The sequence below is a fragment of the Etheostoma cragini genome, chromosome 3 (assembly GCF_013103735.1).
Source record: "Etheostoma cragini isolate CJK2018 chromosome 3, CSU_Ecrag_1.0, whole genome shotgun sequence".
NCBI classification, from domain to species: domain Eukaryota; kingdom Metazoa; phylum Chordata; class Actinopteri; order Perciformes; family Percidae; genus Etheostoma; species Etheostoma cragini.
In genome coordinates, this window is record NC_048409.1 from 1,168,631 (window position 1) to 1,196,301 (window position 27,671).

A 27,671-nucleotide genomic window follows, 5' to 3' on the forward strand; every position below is an offset into this window, starting at 1 on the left:
AAAGAAAGATATTTAGATCAATTTCCAAAAGATGATTTGTTATTCCTCTTTTTAATTAACTTTAGCATGGGTGTGTAGAACTTCAGCCATTACCCCAACGGAATGACATACGTGTGGCAGGGCACCTTTTAAACATTTCTTTATCAATGGAAGCATTTAGCATAAGCGGACATCAGCTCCTGAGTATATCTCTTCTGATCTGACGTCATCTCTATTTGAAAAGTGGTGTTTCAAAATGTTCTACATTTACAGTAACAGTAGTTTGAATGCTTTGATTAACTGAATAACCTTTAGGGCAGAAAACACAAATAAGCTGAGCATCGCTGCTGCAGGAAGGTACTGAGCATAGAGACCGTTTGACGGTCCTCTGCATAGGCGTGTGACCTTTTGCACAATAAAGCACTGTATTCATGGATCAGAGAACATATTCTTGGGTTTACAGCCAGCTTGCATTTTCAAATATCCTACTTGCATGCTCAAGTATTTTGCTGTTGTTTTATGTGTAGTACATGTGCACTGTTGAATAAGTAATGGGGTTGCCACAGCATGCATGTATTAACAGTGTAGATCAAAACAGTTGTTCAATGCACTTCAAACCCATTGACTCCCAAGTGCCCTTCCAGCCCTTTTTCAAGTTGGAAGCATTTAAAGCTGCACAGCGTATTCTTATGTAGAGCACACATACATGTAACCATTAAGTGGCACTGCAAAGTAGAAGAACCCCCAGCCCACTGCAAGAGATGGCATACCAGGAGAGCAGGAAATATGACTGAGCTATGCACTTTATTGATGTCACTTTATGGATAAACTGTACATGCACATCTTCCTGCCTTTTGTCCTGTACATGCACATCTTCCTGCCTTTTGTCCTGTACATGCACCAACCTGCAAAATCCGTCAGTGCAGCTTAGGGCTGGGTGATATTAAGAAAATCAAATATCACAATATTTTTGACCAAATACATTGATATCCATTTTGCGGCGATATTGTAGTGTTAACAATTGGTGCTTTTACAAAATATTTACACAATGAGGTTTTTGATAAATAATCAACAGTAAAATGACATTGCTTTATTGTGATGCAGCCTTTAAAACCAGAAAAAGACAACACTCATGTCATATTACAACGTCCAAAATCTCTGACAATATCTAGTCTCATATCACAATATCAATATGATCAATACATTGTATTGCCAAGCCCTTGTGCAGCTTATATATGTACGTTTTGGTGATCTAGCAATTTTACCTGCTGAATACCTGGTGATGCCTGGTATTCATGTGCTCTAGTGTAACATAGTGGATACTCTTTGAAGCCTCTTGATGTCCATGATTGCCATGTGGCACCATTTTTATTGTGAGTCTATTGTTGAAGTCCCTCCATATTCAGCTGCTACTGGTTGGAGCGATACAACAGGCTTCAGGGGCTGTCTGCTCCCAACACATGTCCAATAGAAGCTGATTTGAGAAAATATGCTGTCAAAATGCCACATTGCAGGTAGAGTTTAAACATTAGCCAGTAGTCTATGCGGGTCCATTAAAATGACTACTTGTTTTGGATCAGTTTAAGATTGGCCAAAGTAAATCAACAGCCTCAGTTTTGTCCCTTATTTTTCTGAATACATGAAAAAAGCTGTATTAATCATGAGGGAAAGAGCTCTGGCACATCTCTGTCTTTTCCTCTTGCCCACTCGGCCACCCACACACTGCTTCATGTCTCTATTGCTCGGCTTCCCATTGTTCAATGCAGTGTTGTGTAAAATCAACGACTTGGTGGAAATGCTTTCTTGCTTTTTGGGCCCATTTTTAAACAGGGATTCTGCATTCCTCCAGTTTTCCTGACTTTAGTTTAGCTCTGTTTGGATTGTAGCAATGATATGAAGCAAACATGAAAGGTATTGGTTATTGTGCATGGGCCAAACGGGCCGGTAGCATGGGAAATCCCCCCCATGCTATCCCCCCAATAAAGTACTCTCTCAGTTTTCATCTGAGTAGTGATGGTAATCAATAGTGATGGCTCTGATGTACAGTATGCAAATGATCATCAAGCCAAAAAATTGTCACAGTAATCATTTTGTGGGTACATGTTACACATATTGAATTATTCCGTTATTTCAATTTAGTCACCTGCTAGTAGGTTTTTTCACTTTAAATGTAAAACAGGTGTAATAAAGGTCAACCAGTGATGCATTTGATGCATCATATTACCACATAGTTTTATAGTTATGGTTTAAACCATCACCTGACTCTATTTTATAGATATGAGTTTTCTCAATCAAGGACATTGCGCATATACTATTGTATTTGAATGCATAAGTTCTCTTTGAATCATTGTATTATGTGTTGGGGTTAAGCAGTTACTTGGTTCTTTATGGTCAGTTTCTATCTTGCAATAACCTAAGGTCTGTGTATTTCAGAAGACTTACAAATGTGGCATACGTCCAGAAACAATAAAGACCAGATGGGACTAAACCTGCCTCCTTTAGTTTGGTTGAATAAAACCAGAGGTTGTTTGCCCCGCTGGTGTGGTTCCTTTGGGCAGGTGAGAATGCAGCAATGGGACTCTGGTGCGCACCAAAAGCGGACCAAACAAGCGTACCAAGACCTGCTTGATGAGGTGGTCTCGGTGCGGTGTCAATCCAACTCTGGAGCGGTTCATTTGTGGTGAGAACGTGATCCATACTCGAACCGCACCAACTATACACAATCCTCCAGTCTGAGCTAATGTCTCCTGTAATCAGGTAGCTTAGCAGTCTGAGATAATGTGTCCCCTAGTCAGGTAGCTTAGCAGTCTGAGCTAATGTCTCCTGTAGTCAGGTAGTTTAGCAGTCTGAGATAATGTGTCCCCTAGTCAGGTAGCTCAGCTCTCTGAGCTAATGTCTCCTGTAGTCAGGTAGCTCAGCTCTCTGAGCTAATGTCCCTGTTGTCCTGTAGTAGTGACCAGAGAAGACACAGTAACGTCTCTTGCGAAACAATGTCTGATCATTTGAATGAAATGAGCTGCTTTGACCACGTAGATGCAAGGAATACACACTAGTCCAGAACACAGGACCCTCTTCCTGTATTTACTTTCTTGCCCCCTGCCCCCAGACACATCCAACCAATAAGAGGAGTGGACATTCTTGCGTGATTTATAATGATGCATTTAGGTACGCTTGTATTTTTCCAGGTGTCAAACTGAGGGAAAATCTCTGAGTTACTAACTCAGCAACTGATTCGGACAGACTAAAGGTGTGGAACGTCCTGAGACATGACCATGTCGAGTAAAGGCTTGCTGTTGACAACACTATGTACCTTAGGGACCGGGTTTTAGATGTGGTGCTAATATCTGTGTTTATAAAATATGCAAAGTGAAAGGAGTGGGAGACAGGAGAAGGTATGAAAAGGCCAGCTCCTTCATAGCTGTGTGTAGGGGCCTGAAATGCTTTAGTTTGAGCCCGAGGAGCTTATGTGATTTAGATCAGGACTGGGAAGGCTGCTGTTGTGCTGAGTTGGAAGAATATCATAGTAAGGGAAACTGCTGTGCTATAGTACACCGCTTGACCCATAGCAGGGATTATTTATTGCTGTCAGCTAAAAAGCTCATAACTACTCTTTTAGTTATTTATTTTTATTTATTAACATCAGTTCAAGGACTCTGTGTCGCGCTGTGGGTTAAAAACAATTTATGTCTATGAAAGTTAGAGTATGAAAGCACCATTAACTCTCCTAAAATCAAAGTGCATGGCAAAGTAAACTACATTTAATGTATTTATACTCAACACCAGTGAGACTGGTCTAGAGCTGCGAAATTAATCTGTGAATCGATTCTTTTTCAACTATTAAATTAATCGCCAACTTTTTTGATAATTAATTAATCAGTCAAAAAATAATTAAACTCAAAATTGTCAGATTGCAGCTTGTTGAATGTGAATATGTTCTAGTTTCTTCTCTCCTGAATATTTAGATTTGGACAAAACAAGACATTTGAGGACACCATCTAGGGCTTTGGGAAACACCACATTTTTCACCATTTTGTTCCATCCATCCATCAGTTGTCTAGAAGCGCTCATCCTTGCTGGGGGCTGAAGCCAATCCCAGCTGACATTGGGCGAGAGGCTGAGTGGGTACCCCCCCTCGGAGGACAGGTAGCCCGTCAATCACAGGGTAGACACATAGAGACAAACCAACTCTGATGCACACATTCACACCTACGAGCAGTTTAGAGTAGCCAGTTAACCTAACCTGTAGGTTTTTGGACTGTCGGCGGACAATGACACGATGACATGATACAGGTTTCTTCCTTATAGAAAAAGAAATCGGAACAGTTTGGGGTAGAACTGGTGAGGGCTGGTCTCAACTAATGAATTTGTATATTAATAGTCATAGCATATCACTTAGTTGATCGTTAATGTTTGCCAAGCAGCTCAGGCCCAAAAAGAGGAGAGAGTTGTGTGGAGCTGATAGTCTTAATTAGTCTTAATTAATTAAGATGCAACTCATTTGTCAATGGCTTGAATGTAACGGACGTTGATTCACATCAAAACGTTACGCACTTCAGCTTTAAGTTGTAGATATTGATATGAGGCCTGTTTCTGCCAGCGAGGTCTGGTCTGGTCTGTTCTCAGAGAAGCTGCTGCTCATAAAGGAAGTAGCTTTTATAAGCAGGAGCTTATAAAATCTCCCACTTATCAAATCAGTCATCTCACAGAGATTGCTCTGTTTCTTAATTGAAAAAAAAATATTGCATTATATTCATTATAGGCCAACAAAAGTGCTTCAACCATTGATAAAATAGCTCGCTCCTCCAAAAAGTCATTGAAATCGGCCTTTTGTTGTGCCACATGGCCCTGGAAAATGAATCTGGATCACCAGAGTCTGGTTTAGCAGTTTGTGGGCCTAAGAAGGGGGTATGGTTACATTAAATGCAAAAAAAGGCAACAAATAATTTATATGCAAAGATGTTCAGAGAAATGTAAAAATCTATATGTATGTAAATGTATATTTAAAACGGTATATTTAAATATGTGTGGTATTGAACTAAGCATCCACAAGCAAACAAGTGTATTGTGTATACAGTACTGTACATGTAGTATAGGCTACTTCAGAATTAGTACAAAACATTACGTTAATATCACACTTATTTTACAAATGATTTATGCTTTAAGCATCTGTCTCGTTTGGTGAGTAGTTGTGTTGTGTGTCCTTTATTGAACTACATGTGTGGGTGATGATCTGCCCGAGTTCATGTTGTAATTTCAACATTGGATAAGAACGGATCAGTCTGGACTTGTGAAATATGCTTTGGTGGCGTAATCTGCATTCTGTTGTCTTGTGTTGAAGGTGAAAGAGCAAATGAGTCGGCCCAATAAAAGATTATTACCATTATTCAACTTAATTAAGGTGGCCAGAGAGGGAGTCAAAGTTGTATAGTGGTGTTAGTGCTGAAACAGTCATGAATAACAAAAATAATCAAGAAGATACATATTTGCATGTTCCAAATACACTTTCAAATAAAATATCCCGCCTTTGATAAATGACATTTCCTCTCCAATGTTTTTTCCTTTTCCACAGAACTTGTATAAATGAGGCTATTTTCGTGCGTAGTTTTAATTCTTTAATTCTGGTTGCCTATAAAATTGGCAATTTAAAACAATTTAGCTCATTATCAGGTATGAAGTCAGGTATGAAACAGAGGTTGGGGGCTGCTTTATAATTACCTGACTTTGATATATATAATATTCTACTAGTTTATACAGCTATAGACTAAATTCTAGGAAGGGGAAAAGGTTTAAACTCTAAATGTCAATTAGAGTGTGATGTAAATGGTTGGTTAACTTTTACAGAAGCACCAGAGGTAGGATAAAAGGACAAGCCTATACCTGGACAACAGCCAAAACTAATGTTACTGGAGTAGTCAGTGGTGGCCATGACACTCAATTCTACTTTCAGGTTAATGCTGAAACACACTGCATGGATGGAGTGGCTTTCCAAAGGCGTCGTCGAACCGTGGGTTCCTTCCTAATTTCATAAGAGGAATTAGCAATGAGAGATATTGACGTGTACCATATCTTTCTCTTTCACGCGAGACAGCACAAGGAAGGGAAAGGGAGAACAGAGAAGAGAAGTGAAGAGAGGGGAGGGGAGGGGAGGGGAAGGGTTAAACACCCTCCGATGAGGATTTGAAGGAAACCCCTGCTTGTTTCCAAACTTGTTAAACACAGAGATGGTGTTAACATGCTTTGTTCCTGCACTATTACGCAACCCCCACCTCCACACACACACACACACACACACACACACACACACACACACACACACACACACACACCCCTCCTCCACTACCATATCCAAACAGTCCTTTCCAAGTTGAGTAAACCTGCGGAGCTACATCGGAGGAAGCTTGGCCCTGATTTCAGTGCAGTGGAGGAGCCGGGGGGCCCAAGGGACACTCAGGTTACCAGCATCAAATCCAGCAGTATTAGCAGGGCACAGTGAAATAGCAGCCTGCCATCTGGAACCTATGTGTTAGCCATCCTAGCCTTGCAGCGTTCAATCACACTGGACTCATTAAGTGTTATTTGTTTAGTTTTTTATTCACGTCTTCCTTTGCCTCCAGATCTTTCTGTCTCGTGCAGTAATGTATGCCCCCCCTAAAGCTCTGTGTCCGATCCGGAGCGATGGCTAGAGTTTAGGATCTCCCAGCAGGTCCTCTCTATACTCTAAATGAGCTTTCCCATTAAACTTTAAGCATGTCCACTTCATGAGAGGTTTCAGGAGAGAGCACCTTAAGTGCCAGGGATAAAGGCTTGTCTTTGTGCTGGAGAGATGCTCCGTGGTATGCCGGGTTAAGAGGGCTATTTTTTGGTGAGGCTTCATGTTCATGACTCAATGTGGTCTTTCTTGACCCCACTTTAAAAGGAGACAATGAACACACGAGAGTAGGTCCTTCCTCTGTTGAACTTTGTTGCTCCACGCCATCTTCAGTCCTCAGGGAAAATGTTGCTACAGATATGCTATTCATCATCTGTGTGCTATGTGACACTTTTCTCCCAACAGTTAAGATACATAAAGTTAATGTCCTCTAAACCAGTCCTTTCCAAACTTGTTCATGTCAAGGACCCCTAAACCGACACAGATTAGACCAGGGACCCCCTCCATGTGATAGGCTTTTTGCTTTTAGATGTTTTATCGCAGGTCATTTATGAAACCAATGACCAACATACTGTAATACATTTTACATTCTGTCATTGTGTCACTTATGGATAGAGTAACTGAAAATGAATTATTCCTCTTTTGGCTGAGGACCCCCTACAACTCCCTTAAGGACCCTCTGGTAAAAAAAAAAATTCTTTCCTTCATTGACAATTTGTAAAGCGCTCACAATCTTCTTCATTCCCAGGTTGCACTATATTTGCTTTTCCAAATCACAGTATTTGAGTTTTAAATTAAAATAATCAAACATGATTCAATATCTCCCATATATTTATAAACAGATTTTTTTTTAAATCATTCATAAACTATATTTTATGGACATATCCTTGGTTTGATTGGAAGTATTTGGTTTTCCATCGATGGGATCGGACTCAGAATGGATCCGTCAGTATTAGTCTTTTGAAACACGACCTTGGTCTGAAGCCCACTTGGTCACTGCTCTAATAGCAATTCCAAACGTTGAGTACTTCAATTTTGAAATCGGCTCAGTGGGTACATCAAGCCTGTAGTTATTACACTTTCAAAAAAGTAAATTTTAATGGCAGTTCCTGCCCACTTATCTCCTCCCAAATTAGATGTGGCCTTCTTAAGTTGAGTCTTCTTTCAGCAACGGTTGGATTTCCTCCAAGCGAGGCAGAGGTTTGCTTGCAGGAATGCTTTCATCTTGTGGATGCAATTAGGAGCAGTATTGGGGTCTACTCTTAATCAGGGTCTATTAGTGTGACTTTTCAGTGTGCAGGGGGTTATTTTTTGAAGAATCATTTAAGAAAAGTGTAGTTATGTTAGAAATGTGGTGGAACGCTGTGGTGTGAAACTGACATGGCTTTTAATTCAGTTGTTCACATTTCACATGTTAGTATCTGATAATATCCATTTGCTTTCCCATCCTGAGTTCATACCTGATTTTCTAGTTTTGTTACCAAATCTGTCTAGTGGTATTATCAAACTCCATTGGAAGTTGAGACCGCCATTTCCACACTTCCCATTTGTCGTCTATGTAAGCAGCTGTGCAATGCATTCTGGTAGTGTCATGGCTAGTTTCGAGAGATGAGGTGTTGAGTTGCCTGGTCCTCATTTGCATAAAGGTGAGGCCTAGGCTACTTTATGCAAATCAGGGGTGTCTAGCTCAACATGCCGCCTTTTGAAAAATCACAAAAGTCTTTTAGACTCACTGTTGTCGATTTAAAATGAAGACTGTACAGGAGATGGATAGCTTATTACTTGCATACATTTTTTTCAAAAAACACTTTTCAGCTAACTAATTTTGTAAAATCTAGTTTCCAAACGAGCCGCCTTGTTGGTCCGATTAAAGATTCGGGAGCAGACAGCCAACGGGTGAAGAGTTCGTCCAATCAGCTGCAGCCATCACGGTTGTAGGAGGGTGGAGCCTGTTTTCTTTGCTTGTTAGTGGTCGTGGAAGAGAATGAAATAACTACTAGTGGCGAGCCCATCAAGCATCCAACGCCAAGAGTTTAAAAGAAGACAAATTATATATAGTACATGCGTTAATAAACAATGCTGCGAATAGCTTTTAGTTAGGATTGACATTTTAAAATGTCTTAAATTCAGAGGGATCAACAAGAAAAAAACTCTAAACTGCACATAATGTCACTGCAGCCTTTGTTGACTGGACATGGATCTCTTCCACTTAAAAAACCTAACTATGAATAATTTGATGAGGGTTAGGGTTAGTAAATGATGAGTGTTAATTTTAACCATGTCTGTAACCTGCACCACAGTCAACACATGTTAGCTAAGCCAAAAAGAAATAAGATTCTGTAAGCCTCGATCTTATCTGTATTTACCTTTTTGTGATGAGTGAGCACTGGTCAAAAATTGCCCGGTGCTTTGTGGCACGCTGTCAGTATGTCACAGTGCTGGTGGGGTGCCAAAGATGCCAAGGAGATACAGGCTGCACGATTGGCATTTTGAATCCTTCTACTAAATATCCCCTGCTATCAGTGACAGGCCTCAACAGGAGAGTAGGCTTTTAATGGCCGTAGTGACACGTCTCGGGGGAATTCCACAACAGGTGACACGGGGAGCGCTGCGGGTGGCTCCTGAACACGCTGTCATTTTACAGTGCTTTCTGTTTGCACACGGATCACAGGACACCACCACTATTCAAATATAGATGAGGTGTTAAAAATGCATAAGGTTAACAAATAACTCTTATCTTAAAGAAAAGTGGTCTGCGTGAAAACGTACCTACATTTAACATTAATAACATAATCAAATGGAGAAGCCGGTTTCTCTCTGCCTATGCTGTTAGCATATACCAAACCATAATATCTGCTCTAAAAGCAGTTCACCCCTGTATCCATTTGGCCAATAGATCCATTAAGCAGCGTGGCGTGAGTGGAGTGCGGCTGCTGTGTGGAGTGCAGGATGACGTGTTAATTCTGGGTAATTTATTACCCTGGGTGTCGCTGACCGAGGAGCTCCTGACAGATCCTGTCTCACCGGGATCGTCCACAGCCAGCCAGGCTTCCATGGGCATTGCCTGCTTAGCAGGGACTCCAGTAGTCACTGCTCACATACGCTGATGCAAGTATGATGTAAAACCCTAGTGCAGGAAAACAACAGCAAGGTTGCACAAAGTGTGGCATTATATCACACTGGCACGCTTTGAAGGAAGGAGGCTAAAAGCACACCTGTGGAGAGGGAGAGGGTAATCAAATTTCCCACCCAGTGTTATGGGCACTTGCTGGCTCTCATATGGTTTTTATTTATGGAAGTATCCTTTTCTGTCTAGGGCCGGGCCCTGATTAGATCATGGATGCTGATTGTGGCCTAGAGCTGTGGTGATCAATCCTAATTTACTTGGAGAATTAAATTTATACATTGGAGGATGCAGTGCCCTGCCCTGATAGATGAAAGGGCATTTCCCTCGTATGCATCAACAATCAAGATGACAGGGGAAGAAAAAAGACAACAACATATATCTTTGATTTTGTGTTGTTGCATGTTTTGATAACATGGAACATGGGGCTTTCCATGGGGAACAGAAGCTGCAGTGAAGACTGATAGTCGAAAACCTGAAAACTAAATTGCCCGGGCGTTTGTGCATACGCCGCTGCACCGTCTAATGTTCAGCCATTGGGATCGGAGAGGGCAGACCTCCACTGCCTTAGAGGCAGAGGAAGGGGATTGTGCAGGTCAACACAGCACCGCCAGGCTACCTGACGGCCATTTCATGTCATCAGTTAGAAGCAAATCAGCATACAGCAACTCTCAGTGACCCAGGAAAATCCCCTCAGGATTCTTGTCTGTACTGTAGCACTGAAAGGATGGCAGAATTAATTTCATCCTTCGTTCTCTAGAAAAAAAAAGCTTAAAAAAAAATAATTATTCTTATGTTGTGATGTTCTGTTTTCAGCTCTGGAAAACAAGCACAGTGTGTTTACAGCAGGCTACTGCAGCAGCCACGCCTTCCAGGCATAGCATCTTTATAGCCGGCGCTGTCATCCAGTTGATGATGAAGCTACAGAGTGATTAGCCCCACCCAGACGCTGGGAGATGGGAGATGTGGGAGGTGTGTGGTCGTCAAGGCAGGGCTTGCTGAGATGACTCAGTTAGCCACTTAGAGTAAGATCATTACCATGCAGGAACCCTCCGTCTGTAGCTTTGCTGTGTGTGCAGATTTATTTTTTTAATTTATTTTTTAACCGTTGCTATAGAACAGCCTCTGGTTTTATTGTCTCTAACAACAGAGTTGTGCTTGCTGCTTGTTGTGCATTGGGTTATCACATGGTGCTCATGTTCATGTCGTCTCTACCCCGCCATGTTAACTGATTCATCTCTCTTAGCCCAGCTACGATCCATATTAGTGCTATTGTGGGGAAACCTAATTAGTCCAGGCTATGTGGTTTATTGACGCTTTTACTTGAAACAAATACAGCTCTGCCCTACTGTTTGGTAGTATACTTTGATGAAAATGTAATTTGCTGGTGTGTATATATATACTGTATATAGGCCTACTGTATATACGTCATTGTACTGGGGCTGCAAATAACAATTATTGTCATTGTTGTTTAAGCTGTTGATTATTTTTCTTGATTAATTGATTAGTTTTGTCTAGGAAAGGTCGGAAAATGGTGAAAAATGTTGATCAATGCTTCCCAAAGATAATGTCCTCAAATGTCTTGTTTTGTCTACAGCTCAAAATGTTCATGTTCAAGATGCTGGAATCCGAGAATTTGTACCTTCAATCACTTAAACCAATTATCAAAATAGTTGGCTATTAATTTAATAGTTGGCAACTAATCGATGCATCTTTGCAGCTCCACATTGCAGTGTACTGTGTTTCCTGCAGCGTAGCTCAGTTCACACACTGGGACTGAACAGCTAAGTTACTATATATGATCTGATGCTCAGAAGAGTCCAGCAAGGATATAGAAGGAAAGTACATTTAAAAAAAAAAGAGCTGGTTCTCTTCGGAGGTAGGAACCTCTTCCTAGGACAGTGGTGATTGATGATGGAAAGACTCGACTTTGTCTGTGATCTTTGCAGTGCGCTTTCTTACTACGGCCAACACAAGTTGCTTATCATGAGAAAATCTCAGGACCACCATTGTAAGTGAATTGTAATTGGTATCCGGCAGTGCAACAGTACTAACTCACAGTCTCTGGGCACACAATTGCCAAGTTTTCCCCTTCATAACCTGGAGGATGTGGAACGTGGGCGGATTTCCACTGGGCAGCTCGACGATGGGGTGCGACGTGGTCACCCTTTAAAGAAAAGCTTATATTAGGTGATCTGATCACGAGGGGACAGCTTTAATGAAGGTGTGACTGGTATTACGCCTACAAGGCTTAGGGGACATATTTCACAGTGAACATGTTAGAGCTACTTTTGGAGGAATTCAGGATGCATGTGACTAGGGATGTAACGATTACCTACCGGTGTAACGGTAAACCACGGTAGGAATGTTGCCGGTAACAATTCCTATAAAATCTCCTTATTATCGCGGTGGATTACCACGGTGGGTCTTTAATCCTTCCCAGCTTCATCCGAGGCTCCTGAAGTTGCGGCGATGGCGCACTGCGTAGCATCCAGCGTGTTTCTTTTCTTGAAGATGGAATCATGTTGTTGATTGACATGACATCACTCAGGACATTCATCACCATAGTTATGACAGTAACCCTTGCTCTCTCTCCTGAGATGATCGACAAATCCGTGACGAGAGTCATCGCTTTGACCTGCTGCCAAGCCCCTACGCTCAGACAGGAGATGGGGACAGAAAGTAGCAGCTGGACAATGGACTTTTTAATTTTCCGTGTTAGGACTTGTTGAAGTGATGTGGCTACGTAGCCCAGAACCTAAGTTAAAACTTTTCTGTAGCTTGCTAAACTGGGTTTTATTGCCTCGTTATCTACGATGTGGACGTTCAGCCCGTGTAACGATATATTTATTTGGAGGTATGTATATACTATTGCCTTGATAATATTGCTGTTGCTGTGTTTCTTATTGGATGTTAAGGTTGTTGGCGACGTGCAGTCACCGGTAAACAGACTAGCCTGTGGAGCCACGTGCTGAGCTATTAAAAGTATATTACACACTTTGCTCTGTTATGGATATGTTTGCTGTAATAGACGGGGCTTATTCTTAGTTTGTGTTACTGAGAATATGTTACATTTATGTTTATTATTACAAAGAAAGGAATGTAATTCTTAGTATTGTTTCTTTTCATATGCTGGTGGCTATAACATTTAATTTGGGTAAATAATGTTCATAATAGGTCAGATGCCTATTAATGTGCATGATAACATGTGTAACTTCATAGTTAACTTCATGTTGGACTCATAAATAAATCTTCAGACATCTCTGGGTGTGGTTCTGACCGGCCCCCCTTCAGCTAGCCGGTGGTTCTGCAGCCACTTTTTAATAGTTTTTACAAGCCAATTGCTTATTTTTGTACTATAATAAATACTATATGTTATCCATTTTGAAACTATTTCAGCTTGTATAGGCCTAGTGCTTTCTGAACATATTGAACACACTTTAAAAACCGTGATAATACCAAAAACTGGGATCATCTTGGTCCCTGTAACCGTCAGGTTACATTTTCATACATTACATCCCTACATGGGACAATGTGCCGTATGTTGTGTACTATGAAAAAACACAAACATCTGTAGTCAGTTCTTTTTGGCCTACAGGAATGATTTGCATGGTTGTTTGCATATTGCCCATGGAAGTGAAAAACACAAGTTTTGACTTGAGACACATTTGAGACAGATTCGGATGCCCTGAGTCAACTAAAATCTGCCGGGACTCGGTCTTGATTGGGTGACGCGTTTTAGTTTTTTCCTCTCCGTTTTGTGTACATATTAGTGATTGACACATCTATATTTGGATGGGTCATTTATTTATTTCCTTTCTTTTAACATATGTTTGTCCCCTATATGTTTAATAAGTAAAAGCATGTATTCAAACAGAATAAGTAGAGATGATACGTCCATCCCTGTGTTACTCTGCTGAACATTACTCATGCATCACGTTGGGATCCATTAAACTGCAGGATCATTATGGTGTGATAACATCAGTGACTCATTTTTTAAATATTAGATTTTCCAAGAAATTGCCTTCATTTAATTTTAGTATTTGAATATAATGACAATAGCATGGGAGTTACCAGCTTTACCAATGCAGCCTCCTCTCAGGGTTGAATGGAAAACAAATAATGTGCCGAGGATAAAAACAATAAACTTACACGTCAAAAAAAAAGCTTTCACGTCATTTTGCCTACTCCGTTAAGTGGCAATATAAATTGCATGAATACTTAAGGCCAATGCAAAGCAGGTCTGTAGAATGCAGCCAGCTATGTTATAACGATTTAATAAAGCCGAGGGTGTATGAAGCACTAGGATTTTAGAAGCTAAGTCAAATGGAAGGGGCCACATTACATTAAAATACAATTTGCATCATAAATCCATCATACAAAGTTGGTGCTATCATGAAGATTTGTCTAGAGCTATTCTGTGCAAAATTACAAATAAAAATGTAAGCTACTGTAAGTAAAAGTTATATACATATATAAATTAATTTGTGGTGCATTGACATCCATTCAGAAACATTGAGACAAAAGAAAGCACAAGTCGCACTGGTTTGACTAACCTGCCAGCAGGACAATTTAGCAAAAGAAATGAATCATTTTAACTGTTACTACTAGCTATAATGTGGAATGTGTACAAATCCTGTTGGTCTACAGTAAGACAGTGGTTGTATTTGATCAGTTACCAAAAGTGAATAGTTCCCAAATGGAGCTCCTAAGTTGATCTATTGTACAACAGCAAGATTGCTCATTTTTTCCTGTGATGATCAAAAGCAAAATGAGAGCAGCTCTCAGCTAAAGCGGTCCAAAAAACATTAATTAACTGTCTCTGCTAAAATATGTTCAGATGGCCAAGTCATACATTTAGAAATGTAATGAGCTGTTCCCAGCCACTGTTGCCAAATAGCAGAGGACCTCCAGTGTAGCTCCCAGAAAGCTTGCAGCGTCACCTGGAATATGTCTGTTGAATGTCTGCTAGTTAAATAGTGGAGTGTGTGTTCCATACACAGCTGGAGGAGACTGCTAGCTTGTCTTGGAGGTAAACATGAAGCATGTAAAAGAGTGCAAAACCATGTACTGTAACTGCCGTCACCACATATGATCTCAGTAATGTTGGCTTGTGTCTGTTTTTATCCTCACCACTACGTTGTTGAGGTTATATATACAGTAAATTACCATTTTTATCTCAAGCACCTGCAAGCGGCCTGCGGGGCGGCTGTGGCTCAGGGGTAGAGCGGTTGCCTGCCAATTGGAAGGTTGGTGGTTCGATCCCCGCCCCTGCAGTCATTGTCGAAGTGTCCTTGGGCAAGACACTGAACCCCGAGTTGCCCCCGGTGCTGCGCATCGGAGTGTGAATGTGTGTGAATGTTTATCTGATGAGCAGGTGGCACCTTGTACGGCAGCCCCGGCCACAGTGTATGAATGTGTGTGAATGGTGAATGTTTCCTGTAGATGTAAAAGCGCTTTGAGCAGTTGTTAAGACTGGAAAAGCGCTATATAAATATAAATACAGCACATTTAGTTTTTTTTTTTATGGAAAGACCCTGAAATATGTGTCTCTGTGATTTCTGCCTCCACCCTGAATACAGTGGAGGTAAATGGAGTTTTGTTTGTGGACCTGTCCGTGTGACGGACCTTGCTGTCAGCAGTATTCAGGGAGCCTGGTAGTTCACACCATTGTTGACACCAAGGTCTGACTAGTATTCTGATAAATTGCATTCTGGGAAGATGTTGCTGTTTATTTTCTTAAAGTGTGAGCACCAGAAACCAGCAGCTATAAGACTGTGATCCATGGAATGTCAGGTCTCAGTTCAGGGATGCACTTATAAACATTTTCTACATACAGTTTAATTGTACTTCAAGTAAAAAAGTATTCACCTACACCTTATTCTTGTTTAAAATCATTTATGTAATATTTATGAATGAATATGGAGCATGATTAAAAGGTGAAATTGTGGCGTTAACCGCAACGCAGGGAAAAACTGTGTTACACCTATATTTTGTGCTGGTGGTTAGGCGCTGTAGTGCAACCATGGCAACAAGTTAGTGTGGAGCCCTGGCTCGTGGCTTTGGCGGCAGACTGTTGTACGTCTCACTGTTGGGATCCTCTACAGTGAAATACAGTCACACTGCAGAGGTTAGGTTTTTTCCAGCATTTTAGTCTTATTAATCCAGTTGCTACTGTAGCTAAGGTTAACGTTACCTGCTGTGCAACGTGTTATTAGGGTTTCTAGCGTGACATGCAGCCATGTTTCTGGTCCTCTAACGTGTTTACAGTGGCACCTTAAGGAGGATATTTCCTCTGGTAGATACCGGGCATACAACTTCAACATAAGAGGATGTAGCATAATATGGATGTGAAAGCAGTTATAATTATCCTTTTGTGACAATAAAATTTGTTTCGGTAAAATCAACAAATAATTGTGATAATTAATCATGATCTCAATATTGGAAAAAATAATCTTGATTATCATTTTGGCCATGATTTTTCCAGCCCTACCAGCAGGTCAAACTCAAAATCAAACTGAGGTCTAGCCTTTGCAGGATAATGAGCATTACTCGTGGAGTAATGAGAGACAGGTCACCACTGGATGACCCCCGCCATGCTTGGGAACAGAAGCACTTCAGCCGAGTGGAGAGGTCTCCTTTTCAACCTGCATGGACCTCCCATTCATTTCTTGTCTCTCTCAGTATTAAAGTTGACATTAACCAGAGTCCAGATTTCTTATTTCCATCAATTCGGTGTCCAGCCTTGTTGGACACCTACACTGCAGAGGCGAGCCGGCAAAGCAACAAATGTATTTCATTATGGTTAAGCATTAATGTTGATAAGTTTCATCTTGACATTCTAACGTTTAGCTGTTTATTTAGATCCATGCAGAGAGGGAATAAATAGACTGCTTCTCCTTGTTGTTTACCAGGCGAGTTTAAAGGCATTATTCCATTGGCTGCTCCCTCTGCCAGGACTAAACCTTGACTTGCTTACAGGGGTTGGTAGCAGGGAGCGGGCTGCAGCAGCCGTCCCAGGATACTTTTCTTAATGTTAAGGCTTTTACGCATTCTGTTTTATTCACCGGTGGGGCTTGTTTTGATCCCAGAAGGAGGCGGCTGCTGGGCTGGAAACCCCCCCCCCCCCCTTCTCCAGCTTGCATTAGCACTACATAATTCAGATCTGTTTGGCAAGCTATTCAACCCCCCTGCCCCCACTACCCAAGTCTTTTTTTCCTCTGTTGAAAACACACCTTTCTGTTGACCGAGGAGGCTTTTCTCTAGAGCCCAGGCATGTGAAAGATTTCCAGAAAAGAAGTGGTGCCTGTATGGAGCTCTTCTTGCTCTCAATGGACCCTGTAGACAATGTTGTTGATATCTACCCAAATTTCCTCTGTTGTGCTACAGGCTGCTTCTGTGTGTAGTTTGTTCTGCAGTGTTGTGTGCTAACTGTCACTAATCCCTTCACTACGTGACCAGCTTAGATACCACAAAACAGATTGGATTCATATTAACATACATGCTTGTTCATGCAAACATGTTTGTTTGGTTTCCTTGAACCAAAAAGCTATAGTCCTCCATATCAGCGGTCGCTTGTCTAAAAATGTCATCACTCATCAGTAACACATTATGTCTCAATCTTAATGGTAGTAATTATTAATAATACTGAGTAATTATGTGATTTCACAGACAAGTAATATGTAATCATTTTAAATTATACTCCCAGTGAATTTGCCAAACATTGTGCATGCATGTTAATTTTTTTCCTAACAATGTGAGCATTTAGTTTTGGATTTTGCATGGAAAATCTATGAGGTGTAAGGAGTATCAAGCGGTTAAGTATCATGGAAAACCGGGTTGTGTGCAAAGAGAAGGCTAGATTTATATGCAGCAGCACTGAATAGCAATTCTCAGCACGCTGCTAATTGTTTGATGGATAGTACAGAGCCATTTGCATTTATATTGTACCCCGGATGCCTCCCACGTATTTAGATCCCATACTTAACTAGCTCCTGACACCGGAGCAATGGTCACAGAGATCTGCCCAGCAAAAACCTTGACGAGTGTTTTAACAGGGGCTTCTGTAACCCGCCGTTAACCCCGCGGGGGTGGGCGGGGGTTGTTTTATGGGTTGTTTTATGGGTTGATAAGCACTGGTGCTACAGAGGTTAGAAAGTTTTTTAGCACAGGCGACAAATTTAAAGCATGACAATAAAAGTATCAAATAAGTCTAATGTAGTTTGAGACTATTCAAGTTCTTTGTCGGGGGAGTTTAAAAGTTCATTTTCCATGACGTTTATTGTACTGAAAAAAATGCAGACATTGTTTTAAATATTTAAGAATAAAATATATTATTAGTCACGCGCATGGACGGGGGAAGTAGCAGGGCTGAGGGGGTGCAGCGGAGAGAGAGAGGCTTTAACCATAAAGCCAATTGTTGCTGTGTTCTTGGGTTTATATCTTGTAGCGGAGACTGAAGAGACCGCTGACTCATATGTCCAACATGGGTTAGATCGGGTGGTCTACAAGAACTACAAGAACTAGACGAAGAAGTACAGAAGTAGGCTAACGGTGCGCTAGCAACTTACGATTTTACCCCTCATCTTACAAAACAAGCGACCTTTTCTCACACACTGGCAACACAAAGCTGTATCACAGGGGTGCTACTCTGGAATTTACAATCATTCTTTCCTTCAGGCATTTCACACTGTAACAAGTACATCATTTGCATAGCAAGCATGAAGAGTAGAACTCTGTTTTCAGTCATTGCGATTTGGATGTAACCTTGGCCTCTGGGAACTCATAATGGGTACATACATGTATACATGTATTTGTATGTGGTTGATGGCTGAGGCTACTGGCAGTATTTTTACAATTTTCCCTGGAGCAGCATAAGCTCTGCTTTCTGTCCGCGTCATTCAACTGGTTTTAATCTTTCATCACACATCAGTAAACTGTCAGTACCCGACGGACAGTTACTAATCATATGTTCTCTGTAGAAATCTGATTAGTTCCTTTTATGGTATTCTGTGTTTACTGGACATCCACTTTTCTGTCAATTTAGCTTGTTATTGATCAGCTCAAATGGTCATGAACTTATCTGTGATGACCTACTCAGAACAGAAATTGGCTTAACATTATATGTTCTTAGTTGATTGATGCGGCACTTATAGGTCAGATGGGAACTTCTACCATGGCCAACTTTCCCAGGTGATTCACACTGGCTGTGTTGTTCAACCTGTTTTTCTTTTAGTAGGAATCTGCAGTCACTTCCTCCACATACACTTTCAACAAGGATCTTATGCAACGTCACTGTATCTAATGACTCCACTTGACACAACTCATTTTGCGTTGCTCCTTGCGACACCTTCGCTGCAGAACCACATCATTACTCTGCTTACAGCTGCTATACATTAGCGTTACGACCACAGACGAACCTGACTACCCTGGCCAAATGCAGACAAGGCAACTTGTTTTAAAGGGGGAAAAAAAGACCATCCATCATTTCTTTTGTCTATCCAGAGAGACCTCAATTGATTTTGGATCATTGCATAGATATGCACTTAACTTCTTTTTTGGCACTGCTCACACTGCAGCTTTAGAGGAACTTTGTCTTTGAAATAAAAGCACATGATTGTTATCTTCGTTTCAATCCATGGCATTCATTTTTCACAGGTCTTTGTAAATAACTTCTCTAACTTCTCTTTGTGAATGTACCCTCATTAACCTTCTCCTTCAACGTTTCATGCTACTTCTTTCAATTCACTTGTGTCTTATCAGGAGATGATAATTACACTTGGACATCTTGGTTAAATAAAACCTTCTGTTAATATCTTCACATAGCCAGTATATTAAAATAATACAAACATGGTATCTTCTTTGTTTTGGATCCTTCTCACAGGATTTAGACCTAGATAGATGAACAAGAACAACAGCTTTGCTCTCTGGCAAAACACAATGATAATGCCAGATGTAGCTTATTTATGAAGAGCAATGCTGTTTAGTTTTACACTATGCTTTGTGTGAAAAGAAAGCTTCTCCTAAGGTGGATATATTTCCGAGGACCCACCATTTGCATCCCATATCATCTGTCGTTGTGTAACGCCTTTTGCTTTTTTGAAAGACTCCTCTGGGTTTCCCATGGCCTCAAAGGTACATCTCGTTACCGGCTGATTATTAAGGAGCAGGAAGGGCTGTGTAGAAGGGAGATGGCCAGAGCCCTGAGCCCAGCTCTTTGGAAACAAAAACAATGCACTTTACAGAACATTCATGAAACTTTAGAAAGCTGCTTGTTGTCCGCTCCCTCGCATTTGCATGGCATCATGGCATCAAGGACCTTGAGTAATAAAGGTAAAAATTAGCAACCCATGCAAGCGGCATCTGAAATCTTGGGAGCAGCTGAAGTGCTCTTGCAGCTGAAGAGTGGGAGCATCCCCCCCCCCCCCAACACACACACACACACACACATACACACATACACACACACACACCCTCCCCCATGTGTCGGAGGTCCTACTATTGAGGCCCCAAGTCATTAATCACCAGGATCTTTTCAGCTGTCAATACATAGAAAAGAACCCCTCAAACCCAACAATGCTGTATTCAATAAAAAAAAAATTGTTTTGTTTTTAAGCTGGCACATATATAGTTCACAAGGGATTATTGTTTATTGTTGATCTCATACAGTATTCATAAAGAGCTTATCTTGTGAGAAAATCCTTGTCTGAAGAACACAGACATATTGTCAGTAAAAACTCCCAGATTTGCCGGGAGTAGTTTTGATCTCTTCCTGGAAGAACTGTTCTCTTATCCAGTGACATGCATCACTTTTTGCTTATAGTGAAATACACATTCATCTGTGGGAGCAAGTAGTATAGAATTAGAAGCCTGCAGCACGAATGATAAGGTATTCAAGATATTTAATTATGGATATGTTATTATGACATTGGATTTGAAAGAAGCGGAACAATATATTATATTTCTGCAATATCTGGCCCACTAATTCCCTATGTTCTTTAATTGAGCTTCAGAGTAAACAGTGCCCAAGCCTTTAATCAAGTTATTATCCACATTGACATTTGTTAATCCAGCTCAATATCTTTAAACCACGTGTTCTCTTAGAAAGAGCTGTTTGCCAGGCGTCGTCAGTTAACTACTGTTATATTACACATTCATTTACTTTGATCAGATCACCTTTATCACAGCATTTGGTCTGTTAGACCGTAAGCTAAAAAAACACGGCAAAGATCTAAATGTGCGGAAATCTCTTCTTTCAGTTTGGACTCATTGATGCTTCCAGGACCTTAGCTAAGATAAAGCCGGGTGCAGCGGTGCTCATCCTGCAATATCATGTAACACTGAAACAGCACTGTCCATTCATTTCTTCCCCGCTTTACCTTTTAAAATGAGAGAATTAGTAGTCCTATTGTATTTCAGTATATTCAAATAATTTTCAACGTATGTTTCTTTATTTCACTTTTAGATTTTGTCCTTCAAGGCAGAAAACCAAATCGCTGAATGCTAAAATCCCCTCTCCCTATTGGTCTTGTACTCTGTGTGCTATTTGACAGTTGTGGTTTTATGTTTCAGATTTTAATCATCTTTGCTGGTTTCGGAGTAGTCCTAGACTTTTTAGGCTCCTCCATTTTCAACTGGTGATGATTTGTAACTTTTGAACAACACAATTCATGGAAGGACACCTGCCACTTTTACAAATGCTGGAGGCCCAGCATTTCTATACGGCACATAAAATTGAATATTTGTGGGAGACTTGCACAGTAAACTTTATAGCTGCAAGATTTGTTGTGCCATATTTTATTAAATCTAATCCTGGTGGTGCTCTCCCGGTGTGTGCTGAGCCATACACACACTGCTGCTGGTTGGAAACATGCAGTTGTATTTTATTTATTCCCACAGTTACTTGATTGTGTGTGTGTGTGTGTGTGTGTGTGTGTGTGTGTGTGTGTGTGTGTGTGTGTGTGTGTGTGTGTGTGTGTGTGTGTGTGTGTGTGTGTGTGTGTGTGTGTGTGTGTGTGTGTGTGTGTGTGTGTGTGTGTGTGTGTGTGTGTGTGTGTGTGAGAGAGTGCGTGTATCGATGAATTCTACTTTAAAATGATGAATTGTTTTCAACATTAACTTGCATTATACCTCTTAAAGTCATAGTCAGTCATTGCTGCAAGTGATTATGTTGAAATAATGTATTTTGAAACAATTTGCACATTTTACATCAAATATTCAAATTTTCTTTTGGCTGTGTTTTTCTTTTGCAGAATCACTCAAGCTGAACTGGCAGTGTAACCCACATTTGATGTTGACAGTAGTGTGAAGGCAGCCATGGAAGTGAAGGAACGTAGACCCTACCGCTCTCTCACTGCCCGCCAGGACACCGAGCGGCGTTACACCAGCTCCTCCGCCGACAGCGAGGACGGCAAACCCAACCCCAAGTCCTACAGCTCCAGTGAAACACTCAAGGCCTTCGACCATGACTCGAGGATGGCCTACGGGAGCCGCGTCAAGGAAATGGTTCATCACGAAGTGGACGAGTTCAACCGGCAAGGTTGGCTTCAGCTGTGCCAATATTACGAAAAACTGTGCTATTATGTCAATAGAAGAGATTATCATCATCATTCACATATAAAAACATTAGCCGTGCCCAATGACATGAACAAGTCTGTTATTAGGTTAAGGGCATGTTACTGCCTGGTCTCAATATGTGCGTCATTGCTTTTTAATGAGCCTCTAGGTAATTCACATTCGTCGCTGTACAGGTCACCCCACATTTTGACTATTAACAGAGGTGGCCAGGGATTGAATTCACCATGCCGCTGATAAAAACTGCATGGAGGACAAGCATACCTTTACCCGCTCTGTCAAATATATTACTGATCGTTAAAGTTCAAATCAGATGTGATGACACTGTTGAGGTAGCCTTAAGCCCTTAGCATTCTGCCCCCTTTTTGTGGGGGTGGGGGGGGTCGGAAGCAGTGGGGCGGAGCATGTTTAGGGCAACAGTAGGTCACACATCATCACACGATCACCGGAATATTGCGCTCATTAAATCCGCAAGTCTTAGCTTTCCAGTCATACCCAATCTATGCAACTCCCAAGACCCCGGGATGCAGAAATAATCAAATACACAATTTTATAGTAATATAGGCAAAAATCAATTTACTGTTCACTGCATGAGCATTAGCATGAAGTGTCTGTAGAGGGAAGACTCGTGGGAACCCATAACTTCCAGATATCTTGATGTGTCTTGAAGGTCTTGAAAATGTGTGTTTGGAACATTATTAAGATTTATGGTTGGTTCCATTGGAGTGTTTGTATAGTTTTATATGATACCAATATATATATGACACCTTCTATCTTCAACTCTGAGCCTGCTACAGCCTTTGAAAAACTAAAAGTCTGCTAGGCTCGTCTGCTAGGCCGGTGGGTCGTCCGAATGGCAAATAGGTTAACTACAACTGACGCATGTCAGCAGTTTTAATAAGAAATGGTAATTATTACTCATAATGCTGCTTTAGGTGGAGCACTGAAGTAAAGGAGCAAAAACCTTGTGTGTTCTTTGATTTATTTTATTAGATTTTTAGCAGTTAGATCTAGTGAGATTCTCTGTCTGACTTGCAGTGGTCATTTGAATTAGTAGATTACTTAGACAGGTGGAAGACAGCTGTCGTAGTTTTCAAATACAACATTAAGAGACATAAAAGCTGTAAATTTGGCCTTTGAAAACTGATGTTTCTTATGGACAAAAGACTAATGCAAAACAATAATTGTATTCACTTCCAAGCCCCAACGTGTTGGATTTAAATTGTCCGACGACTCCTATCAGGAACAAGACTCAGATGTGACATCAGCACATTGAGAGAAATATGGGGGAAAACAACATATTGAAAGATGATAAAATCACATAGCAATCTTCTACATAGGGGCTTTACTGTAAATACTAAAGGATCCTGCATCTTCACGGTGCTCTGAATCTATTGCATGTGGAACTTTTGCAGTCCTCAATGCCAGGTTACTGCTGTCATCTCTCCTTCTGTAATGAATACAGTTCATTATGTTGAGTGATGCAGTTAGTAGCAGAATTAATTCTCAGAACTTTGTATTCATTGGTGTGCTGCAGGGGCAGACTTCTCCCTTCGAAACCTTGGCTTCGGAGAGGCCCTCCCATCCCACGTAGCCACGTACAGGTCTGAGCTGGGGATGCCACACCGCGAGTACTCAGTCAGCGCGGGCTCAGATGCAGACACAGAGACAGACGGGATCACGTCGCCGGAGCACGCAGTCAGGTTATGGGGCCGCAGCAACACTAAGTCAGGCCGCAGCTCGTGCCTCTCCAGCAGGGCCAACTCCAACCTAACGCTCACCGACACGGAACACGAGAACACAGAGAACGGTACGGCATTTTCCTTTTTACTTTTCCCTGCTGGTCCTTCAAGCAAGCTGATTTTCTTTTTTGATGTTGATTTGTTTTTTTTGTCTAAATGGAATATTGTTTTGTGTGTGTGTGTGTGTGTGTGTGTCTGTGTGTGTTTAAGCATGTTCCTTGACACTAAAGCAGAATTACCTGTTACGTCTCTGATACAAAACAAAAAAGCTAAGCTGCTCTGGTGATAACGTTGGTTTGGACTTGTTTAGTTTTTGACATTACTCGACTGAAATCTCATACAACCACAAGATGAGTTGTGTCTTTTCTATCTTTGTACATGTCTTGGTACATGTTGACACCCTGGCACAATTTTGGTCCAACACATGTAGGATTTTACCTCTTAAAAGAAAAGACAATTACCAGAGTTTCAGCACATCCAGGGATTTGGGATACCATTACCCATGCTGTTCTTCGTGCTCTTGCTTTCTTCTTTTTGTTGCCATGTGTGAATCACAGTGATTGTGTGGTCTTATATAGGAAATGGTTTTGCAGGTTTCTTGGTGAAATCAGTGCCAGGAAGTGGGAAGCCTTATTTATTGAATTCAACATGCTGTGGCTTTGGTGTTTTCCCTAAGGGCCAGATGAGTCGGTGTGCATGCTCATAAGGTCACGTGAGCTCAGAGAATATGTAACTATGAACCATGGCAAGTGCCAAAAAACGCCAGTAGAAAATACTTTCATGATACTGCAGAAGCAGAAATGCCATTTGGATATTTTAACTCAGTCCCTTAAGCGCAGTAAACTCAGGTAAAACGTATTAATTGCTTGGATAGTGTATACACTGAAAAAACAGCTTTTGAAGTAAATTTAGGGTTGTATGAAGGCAGAAGCTGTTGTGTCCATAATGCCTACTCCTTACTGCGTTCATCTTCCTGAATTCCTGCCAAAATGGAAAAATTTCCTTTCGTCTTTTTGACACGGAGGTGCTATGTGGTGAAATTTAAGTTCTGTTTCGCATTATGCAAAATTGAACTCAAACCTAAATCGTGCATATTAGCTGGCAGATTTATGATACTGTTTCCCGGATACTTCAGAGATAGAGGAACTCATCAAGGGCCCAGCGGTAACATTGTAATTGCCCCTGCACCGCCTTGCAGAGGAACTTGTGAATAGTTTTGCATTTTAGAGTGTGTCACATTATGTATTAGCTTCTTATTATAACTGACAGAAATGACTCTTGGAAGTGGAATCCATTTGCCCGAATGACTCAGGGACAGAACGTGGCATCCCTTTGCTTGATCATCTGAGATGTCAGGGGACTTGAGTTTGGCTGCATTGTACATAATTAAAGAGAATCTCCTTAGATGCCTGTTCAGGGGTTGGTACGCTGCAATGTGTTTAGAGCACCCGTAGCTGCGGCATCATGCGACATCTGTGACACACAATCAAGATTCTAACTAGCTTTTTATTCAACTCACCTGAGCAGAAAGAGCACTTGAATTTAGAATTTAATTCAGTAACGCCTGATAACATACAATTTATATATGGCAAGTTAATTACAATCCATTGAGCGAGCTTGTGTGTGCGTTAATCTCTTTAAATCAACAAACCATTTACTCTGCTTTAATGTATTCAAGCCGCTGGGCAGTTCTCCCCCTCTTCACATGCGACTTGCTTGACCCTGGTTTTAATGTATGCAAATAAGCAATAGCGATTTGGGGGAAAAAAATTCTTGATGCCCAAGTGATTCTCAGGAAATCCCATAAATACTATGATTAAAAAAACACTTGCTGATAATAACATGCTATACTAAGATTCATTCATTTGTGATGTGATTATAAAATGAGTTGCTACCTTTATTCTCTGTCTAATCTACTACATGATGGGTAGACAAGTATAGTAGTACCTAGACCGTTCACTTTCAATCGCTGGCATTTTGTACTTTATTTTTGGAGTTTTGGAAAAGTCATGTCCAACACCAATAGTTGATGTGTGTATGTGTGCGTTGTGTTTACATTACATGGACGCCCTGTCCATAAATATAATACTAATATGTACTTTATTATTAATGGTAAATGGCCTTCAGTTATATAGGGCCGTTCTACCTTATACTGGATAAAGAGCTTTACGATTTTTGCCTATTATTCACCAACACACACACACATTCATACGCTGATGGGGGCGGGGCCATGCGAGGTGCTGGGAGCAACTTTAGGTTCAGTGTTTGGCTCAAGGACTTAGGCTCTATCTCCCGAGCCACAGCCGCCCACACAGAGGACCTCCACACATGGATTCATGTGCAGAGATGGTATGTAGATGGGGCTGCCACTTTTTTAGTGCAGAGCAGTTGCGGTGTTCAATGCCTTGCTCAAGAGCACCCCGGCAGTGCCCAGGAGTTAAACTGGCCCCTCTCCAGCTACCAGTCCAAACCCTGTACAGACTGGTCCGGGCTGAACCTGAACCGGCTGCTCTCCAGTTCTAAAGCCAAGTCCCCACTGACTGTTCCTGCTGCATGTGTACGGGTTGGTTAGCGTTTAAAAAGCATCCATACAGTGTGTGCAGGTATGTGTGTGTGTGTGTGTGTGTGGGTCTACTACCCAGCATGCCTCTAGTCCCTAGGGAGCCCCTTGAGGACACTTCCAGCAGGGAGACGACTGCTGAGTCATTGCACATCCTTCAGAAGCTGAATTGCAAGGAGGCCAGTCCAACCTGCTGGGTTTGGGAGCGTGCTGCTGTTCTTGGGTTTTACCTTCTTAAAGCTTATCCAGATGTGTGCTCTAATCTCAAATATGCCCCATTGTTATGGCTGGACTATTACGTTTCTGTAAGCATGAGAACCGGCAGTGGAGATAACCACAACAGCTTGCTGAGGGACTGTTGTTATTCATGTGTTGCATAACCTGCAGAGAAAAATAATGCAACTACACAGGGCTAAACAGTTCCTGTCGATAGAAAGTGCTTGTGTGACTGCGACTGATGTGTGTGTGTGTGTGTATATATGTATACAACCAAAAAGTTTGAGCTCATCAACTGTGTGATTTTTAGTTTTAGAAGTTAATTATTTTTTACTATTGCTCATTACTATGTACTGGCAGCTGTAGGCTTTGCTTCAGGGCAAAGCCTCTAGGAACGCCAGTGAAAGTCCCTCCACTGCCTTCTACAATCAACTTTTATATTTGTTTTATTAGCACACAGCCTTGAATGTTGGTTGTGTTAGCACCAATAAAATCATCACTTTAGTAGCGATACTACCACTCCTTCACTATTTATTTTTCATAGTTTTTACTTGGGGTGTTGCTTTCGATTTTAAATCGAAAATTGATTCAAATGGGCTTTTGATTTTGATTAGTGTTTTTTGTCTCCACCCCTACCTCCTTGACTAAACCCTGCTGGTAGCCTGCAGCTTGACTTTTCCAGACACCGTGGCCACTGCTGGAGTCAGAGATGACGGAGAAACCACAGAACAGAAAATCTTTCTGCTTCCCTGAAGTCACGGCATGGCGACATTTTGTCACCTCGTGAGTTATGTAAACAAACAGTGATGGGACTCAATGATGCCTTCA

At 41.3% G+C, this 27,671-nt stretch overlaps 1 protein-coding gene across 12 annotated transcripts in view; it reads left to right on the forward strand.

The window, feature by feature from the left end:
- tenm4 (teneurin transmembrane protein 4) overlaps positions 1-27,671 on the forward strand; it is a 166,277-nt gene that overhangs the window by 17,266 nt on the left and 121,340 nt on the right. For all 12 annotated transcript variants that reach the window (XM_034865640.1, XM_034865643.1, XM_034865648.1 and 9 more), the window contains exons 2-3: positions 22,004-22,290; positions 23,863-24,135. In XM_034865640.1, coding sequence (XP_034721531.1) covers positions 22,068-22,290; positions 23,863-24,135 — 496 coding nt within the window. In that variant the 5' untranslated portion in view covers positions 22,004-22,067. The remainder of the gene's footprint in view (positions 1-22,003; positions 22,291-23,862; positions 24,136-27,671) is intronic.